The sequence below is a fragment of the Condylura cristata genome, unplaced genomic scaffold, assembly GCF_000260355.1.
Source record: "Condylura cristata isolate star-nosed mole 26May11 unplaced genomic scaffold, ConCri1.0 scaffold00001, whole genome shotgun sequence".
NCBI lineage: Eukaryota > Metazoa > Chordata > Mammalia > Eulipotyphla > Talpidae > Condylura > Condylura cristata.
Window position 1 is genome coordinate 51,867,971 of NW_004567102.1, and position 7,747 is coordinate 51,875,717.

The 7,747-nt window shown below is 35.3% G+C and overlaps 1 protein-coding gene across 1 annotated transcript in view; it reads left to right on the forward strand.

Annotated features, from left to right (window-relative positions):
- The window catches only part of CEP57L1 (centrosomal protein 57kDa-like 1), a 43,831-nt gene extending 38,217 nt beyond the window's left edge, over positions 1 to 5,614 (forward strand). The window contains exons 8-11 of the mRNA XM_012720341.1: positions 1,751 to 1,840; positions 1,937 to 2,175; positions 3,143 to 3,287; positions 4,122 to 5,614. Of these exons, the coding sequence (XP_012575795.1) occupies positions 1,751 to 1,840; positions 1,937 to 2,175; positions 3,143 to 3,287; positions 4,122 to 4,340 (693 nt within the window). The 3' untranslated portion in view covers positions 4,341 to 5,614. The remainder of the gene's footprint in view (positions 1 to 1,750; positions 1,841 to 1,936; positions 2,176 to 3,142; positions 3,288 to 4,121) is intronic.
- Positions 5,615 to 7,747: the final 2,133 nt, after the last annotated feature.

Sequence of the window (7,747 nt, forward strand, 5' to 3'; positions counted from 1 at the left end):
GGCGGGTCAGGAGAGGTCTGCCATGTGATGTGGGTCAGGTCCAGGGCGAGGATCAAACTCATGCTGAAGGGCTTTAGCTTCTTAGTGCTGTGCTATAACCCGCTGCGCCACCAGGGAGGGCCCTGAGTTCCCCCATTTTTTTAAATTATAACAGCATGGTTGTGAATGTTGTTATAAATGTCTCCTAGTGCATATGTACAGGAGTTTCTGGGAGACGCTGGACCATCGAGTTGCATATCCTTAACTTCACAAGGTAATGTCCAAAGTGATTGGTCCAGTTACATTTCAACCAGCAGTGACCATTCTTTCATGTCCTTATCCTTACTGTCTTTACTCACTTGTTTATTTTTAATAATTATTTTGAAATATTATAGATTCATAGGAGATGATAACAAAAATATACAGGCGAGTCTCTCATATCTTCAACCAGTTTCCCTAAATGGTAACATCTTGTATAAATATAGTAATAAAGCCAATGTTAACTTTGAAACAACACACAGAATTTATTCAGACTTAATAACAAATCTTACTTATATTGACTATAATTGTCATAGTCATAGTTTCAATTTTTATTTATGTATGTGCATGTGTCATAGTTTTTATTGTATAGATTCTATAACATAGCCAAGATACAGCCACGATAAAGTGCTACTCTGATCCGAGAGAATTATAGCCACTAATGCAGAGGGACTGTAGTACTGCAGCAGCCATGTATCCCTCTCCCTTAGCAACTTCTAACCTGTTCACCGTCTCTGTTATTTTGTTTCAATGTTTTTATAAATGGAATTATACAGTATTTAACTTTCTGAGATTAGCTTTCTTTACTCAGCCATATCCCTGGAGATCTAACCAAGTTGTTACACATAGGGACATATTTCTTTTTATTCCTTTCTATTTCATATCCTGGATGTCTCACAGTTTAACCATTCACCTGTTGAACATTTGGATTATTTTCAGTTTGGGATTATTACTGATAAAGTTGCTAATAAATATTTGTGTACAGGTTTTTATGTGAACCTGCCTGAGTTCTCATTTCTCTGGGGTCAGTGTCTAAGAGTACAGTTGTTGGCTTGTATGGTAAATAAATGTTCTGTTTTATAGGGAACTATCAAAACTGTCTTCCAGAGTATCTTGTGTTAACACCAAGATTGTTTCTCTACCTTCTTACTGGTTTTTGTTATTTTCACATGGGCCATTTTAATAGCTCTGTAGTGATAGTACATTGTAACTTGCATATTCTTAATGGCTAATGTTGTGTATCTTTTTTTTTTTTTTTAATAAATTTTTTTTTTTTTTTTTTTTTTTTTTTTAAGATTTTATTTATTTGTGCATACAGAACTGGGGTACAGGCCAGAGGCTCAGGGGCGGTGAGAGGCTTCACCAGAGACAGAGTGGGGAACAGAACAGGCAGATCGACGAAGTACACTGCTGAGGGGAGCAGCGGGCGGGCCAGGAGAGGTCTGCCACACCATGTGGTCACCCCCGGGGCAGGCTGGAATTGAACTCATGCAGAAGTGGCTTTAGATTCTCAGTGCTGTGCTTTAACCCGCTGCGCCACCAGGGAGGGCCATGTTGTGTATCTTTTTATGTATTTCTTCATCACTTGTATATCTTCTTTCTGTGAAATTCTGTTCTTATATTTTGCCTATTTTCTAATTGGATTATTTGTTTGCAGTTGAATTTTGAGACTTCTTTATGTCATAAATGTCTTTTAAAATAATTCTTTGTTTCTTCCCTTGTCAATATTTAGAAAACTAAATGTTTAAAGAAAGAACCACCTCAGCAAAGTTACTCAAAGTTTGGATCGCTGCCTTTTGGGACTGAAGAGGGAAAAATGAAGGTACTTGTTTAAAAAAAACTCCTTCTTTGTTCTAAATGCTATTTAAATACTATCAGTCATTTGAAACTGTTCTTGGTGACTTCTTTTTCCCTGAAGACTACCAGTGCAAACTTGCATTCCACAAATACAGGTATGCAGAACCTCCTAGAGATGATGCAACATTATGGCCCACGTAACCTTCAGAAACCTGCTGACATGACTAAACCTAGATGTCTCAACGAGCCTACTAGCTCATGTAAAACTATACTGCCTGACTCAAAAAAGTCCATTTCCACTTGTGACAGTTTGTCTGAACTTTTGATGGCAATGCAAGATGAGCTGGACCAAATGAGTATGTAAGTATTGTTCTTTATCAAAAGAAGTAGCAAGATATTTAGACACCATTTTTTCTTTAGTTTTAAGAACTATACCACCTATGATTCATAAAGACCTTACTTAGCCATTTGAACTATTTTGATATGCAGATTTGTTACAACTGACTTTTCATTGTACTTATTGGTACTATTTAAATTTTCAACTGTGTTTAATACTATTTGTCCAAAATAAGGAATTTCTGTATTCCCACATCTGGACTGATAGACAGATATTGCTAAAATTTTAATAAATAGGATCTGGTAACCTTAAATTAAAACTCACAAAAAATTTTATAAGGAAAAATTTCCTTTTTTTTCCTATAGTCTTTTAGTGATTTCACTGGACAGGTATGAATGCAAGTTTAGTTTTAGACACTGGCTTGTTTACATTACAAAAATATAAGCATCTTTAGTAAATAAGATTCTATAATATGTATTTTAAGCCTCAAGTTTAAATATATATTTAACAGGACATATGGAAGTTGGCTGGCAGTTACTTGAACTAAGATCTCTATAGATGACATAACAGTCTACTGACAGTAGACTAGAAATCAAGGGGATTTCTCAGACAGATACTTCTCTGTAGCTGGAATTCTGGATTCTAAAAATCCTAATTGCAAAATTCCAAGTTGGTTGAAAGAGAGTCCTTTAAAAAGTCTGTAGCTAAGGACATCAGACTACTTTGCTATATTTAGTTATGAATGTCAAGAATTACAATTTTTACAGGTTGTTTCCAAGCCTGAATTTAAGTTATTTCTAAATATATTAATCTTAAATCATAGTCTATTTATATTTACCATATTTTTTCAACTAGATAACATTACAGAAAGGGACTATATTTGAAAATTAACTTAACTCAGAAATTTATGATTGAACAGAATATTGCTTAATTTTGGCAAAGACACATACCAAAACTATAACAGTATTTGACATGTGATTTCTTTCATAGGGAACACCAAGATCTACTCAATCAAATGAAAGACACTGAAAGCCATTTAGTCTCTGAAGATATAGAAAATGAACTACAGCATTTAGTCAAGAAAATGAGAATTAAAGGAGAACAAATTTCCAAACTGAAGAAGCATCAAGACAGTGTAAGAAGGCTTTAGTGAAGTATTTTAATAAAAAGATAAAATATCTGGATACAGTGTTCCATCTCTGTGACTTTTCAAATTTGAGGTCTGTTTGTGTATAAGTGAAAATGCGACTTGTGTCTAATAATCACTTAAGCTTTTTACAAAGTGAGCCAGAAATGAACAAGAAAATTTACTTACATATAAATGGATTAGTATAAATGGATTAGGCTAGGGTTGTGGTGTGTTGCTAGGTTTTGTTTTCTTCTGCCTACCCACCTATTACCAGATGTTTCTCAATGACTTTTTTTGATATCTGTATTTACTAGCATTTTAAATTTTAGAACACTGTTAAGTATAGTAAAATACACACACACACATACACACACACATAAATCTGTATGTGTACATACTTACATATTTTATTTGTATGTGTGTGTCTGTATAAAATGTCACCTTAAAGATTCTCCTGTTTTCCAATTTTACTCACTTATATCCTCCTAACCTCCTTCTTAGTTTCCTAAGTTCATTCATTGATTGTGTCCTACTTTGGTCTTCTCAAATACACACTTTTCATACTACTAAAAGTTACCCCAAACTAAGTTGTTCTTTAGTGGTTTTCTTTCACTCATAAAAGGAGTAAGTTCCTTGAGAGCAAGGATCCTTTCATTTGTTTTTGTCATTGTCATATTTTTCTGATTAATGGCAGTATGATGCATATGATTTGTATTCACCAAATAAAAACTTAAATTGAATTTTAAATGTCAAGTAATCTTCAAACCATCAATTCAACCAATCTATTCAATGTTTTTAGTGTCTTTTTGACTAAAATGTTAGATTTTCTTTTCTTTCCAGGTTCGTAAATTGCAGCAAAAAGTTCACACCTCAATGATGAATGAAGCTTCAAGTATTCAGCGAGAAGATAGCAGCCCTAAGGCCTCAAAGGACATCAGAAGAAGCCCCAGAAAATGTTTGCTAACTAACCCTCTTCAGAAGAACAGCAACTTTCATCCAATACAGGTCCATAATCTTCAAATGAAATTGAGAAAAGATGATATCATGTGGGAACAGTAACAGTCACAAAAATGAACTCTTGTCAATGAACCATTGAGTTGTCTAAAGTGGTTTTAATTTAATATACCTTTATGAAATTTTGAATTATGTTTCTACCCTCTATAAAGAATTGACTTGTGTTATTTTTAAATGAATGACCTAATGGCTTCCTGATAGTTCCAAATAATAAATAACTGCTTTCTTGTTTTTCTAATTGATGAAATATATAATAACTATCCTATTTTAAAACTACTGTTCATCTTGTACTTTAGACTACACCTAAGGATTTATACTGGATTGTTAAATAGTCAGAATTAAGTTTTAGATGTGAGTACCATTCTACTTTCTCTTTTAGTAAGCTTGTAAACCTTAAACCAATGTAAAATGAGTAGAACATGTAGAGATCTTTTAACTTTGCTGCTGCTTCCTCCCTGTCTTATTTTAGAGCTCTAAAATGTTTTTCCTTTTGGTGAATGAAAAATTTTAATAGGCCTTCAGTATTGTGAAGAGACCTTTAACCCAGCTTTCTATGTGGCAATTACAAAGAGAAACCCAGTTACTTCATTTTTACAACAGTAACTCATCTTGTAGAAATTTTTCTCTTATTTCCATTCTCTTTTATAAATCTGTTTTTTAAATACCAGTGATCTCTCTTTGCAACTTCTATAATTACAACTTTTATTACTTTTATTATATGTAGTATTCATCAGCAAACTGAGAATGTGATTTTCCAGGGGGAAATATGGCACTTTTTATTATTATTATTTTTAAATCAGTGATAATAGTACAAGATTTCTTTGTATCTTTGTTCTTCATAATAAAAACATGCTCGTTGCCTATTTTCCAGACATCCATAGAAACTAGTACAACTCTTCTGAACGTTTTTGGTTTCGAACAGAAATCATTTGGGGCAAATAGAGAATGGGCTTCATCAACTGAAGTAGAAACAGAGGACAGAGAGAAAGGATGTGATAGAAGGGACAAGCTTAAAAGATAGGGTAGCAGTTGAAGAGGTGGTGACTCCCAAGGGAGGAGTTGGAGCCACAACTTTATAGGATTCCTTGAATGCACAGCTGGGAGAATGTTCAGGCTCTAGTGTGAAAGACTTTTAGGTCAGGATTCTGGGAGCTAAAAACTGCAACTTTTGAAAGATAATCCTTTTGTCTTAGGAGATTCCAAAATGTTTATGTAGGTAAGGGAGTGGGGGGATGTGGACCTTCTGAGAAGAACTGTGAGTCTTTCTTATTGAAAGAAGTTCCCATGCCTTTCTGTGCCTGAAATAGGGAGATGATTGAAAATGGACAGTTTGATACTTGGAATTGCCCTTGAAAATAAACTGAAAGCAGAGATAAAAGTTTCTCTCCCTCAGAATGAAATTGCCCTTGAAAATTAACTAAAAGCAGAGAGATAAAAGTTTCTCTCCCTCAGATTTAAATTGTACATGTGCCCTTCACACACTTTCCCTCCCTTCCCTGTTTCTTGTCCTTCAGCCTCAGAGATGTTTCACAGAGTGCTTTGTCTAAATTCAGTTTTGTCACCTTGCCCATTTTTGTACTTTGCCTTGCCTCCTCAAGAATTCTATAATACATACTTAGCAAAAAACACACCAGGGCCGTAATGTAGTTGTGTTTGTTATATCCCTTTGTTTTCTATGTACTTAGAACAGTGGCTGAATATGTTTATCAGCAATGAAATCATTACTTGTCAAAAATATAACTAAGACAAACTACCATTAAAATAATTGAAGTTTTTGTTTTTTAGGAGCGCTTGAATGTATTGCAATTAAGATTTGAAAATTTACTTGTAAAATTAGTGTAGTAGAAAAACATAAGCCCCAAATTAGGAGGTTCAGGCTCAATTTTTACTCTACCATGTAGTACCTTGAATAATCAACTTTTCGGAATCTCCTTTTCTCATCTGTGCAATGGAGGTTATATTACTACTTCCATCATGAGGTTCTTATGAGGAAGACATAAAATAACATGTCAACGAACCCAATACCAGAATTGGCACTGCGTAAAACTCTGTAAATGTTAAATCTGAGTGGGAAAAAAAAGATGTAGATCCCAAATTTGCATGTATTAAAGCTCGAAAGTAACTGAAATGTAGTCTTCGAAAAAGCAGCAATAATCTAATTTACTTTATCCTTTTCTGTGTGCGGGAGAAAATTGCTTCTAGCAGGCGGGAGTAGAGTACCGTGCAGCACCACATCCTAGCCCAGAGCAGAAAGCCATACTCCCACGCAGCAACTTGCTTTGGAGTCTGTTTTTGGTTGTTGTGGTGACATTTATTGTAGTGAGACAATGAAGACTGCTCTCATGTTGCTCCATCGCAGCAGCTGAACTCAAAGTACGGCTGCCCTCTGACTGCCGCTTGCCCGAGCCTTTGACTCCTGGGGGGTGGAGCAAACGATTTCCTTCCTGGACGCTGGCAATCTATGGTGAGTGTACAAGAGTTGCTGTAGCAACCACACAGTTATGCTCTGCCTGGCAGAAACACAGTACGATAGCATTGATTTTGTTCACTTAGGTGAAAAACAGGTTTTTAAAATTTTCCATCAGAAATCAAAACAAGGAAATTGGGACTTGGACCTTTGGTGAAACTAGAAGGTTTGAATGTTTGAAGCAGCAGGTATTGTGAATATTCTAATTCTGGAAAGGGGAGTTGGAATCCTGAATTAACTGTATTTGTGTGGGTCACTGACAATTTAGCCATCTTGATTATGTTCTAGATAGGAGGGCTGGAGGGAAATGCCCCGTATTCAGCCGTTTAAGCTTAAAGGAGTTCTTCGAGCAGTGAACTGGCTGGTTGGGATGCTATACTTTAAAATTATTTTTCAGGTTTTTGTATAGCCTTTGTAAAAATGCAATTTTAACTATATAGTCAAATTCTTAATCCACGATAAGACATGAAAAACTTAAATTTTATCTGTAACGTGAGAAACTAAGAGGAAAAGGCCAGCTGGTCGCGTGCAGTCATAGGAGGGCGCACTCACCGTGGCCAACACTACCCGGCTGTCTTGGGTGTCGAGTCAATAATGAAAGTCCTACGGGGTTTCCTGGAACCTATTCAGCTGTGACTAAAGCTGTACCTACTGAGAACACTTAATTGTATGTGAAGTTCAGATAAGTACAAGCTGACTCCCAGATGTATGAGCCAACCCTCCCTGAGGCATAATAGCCTCTGTGAAATTAAAAACCTCTTGTGGGTACCATGGCACCTTTTAATTAAAGTAAAATGAGGATAAATAAAATAAATTTATTCACTGATCTGAAATAAATTTGCCTCTTGGTAAGTAGACTTTGCCAAAGTATCAGTTTTCTTCTTACCTAGTTATTTGCACATAACTTTCCTTCTTGGTTTTGTTATGTGAGGAGAATTGGACTAAAAAGTTATGAAGTTAAAGTTTTAAAATATTGTCCAGGTCA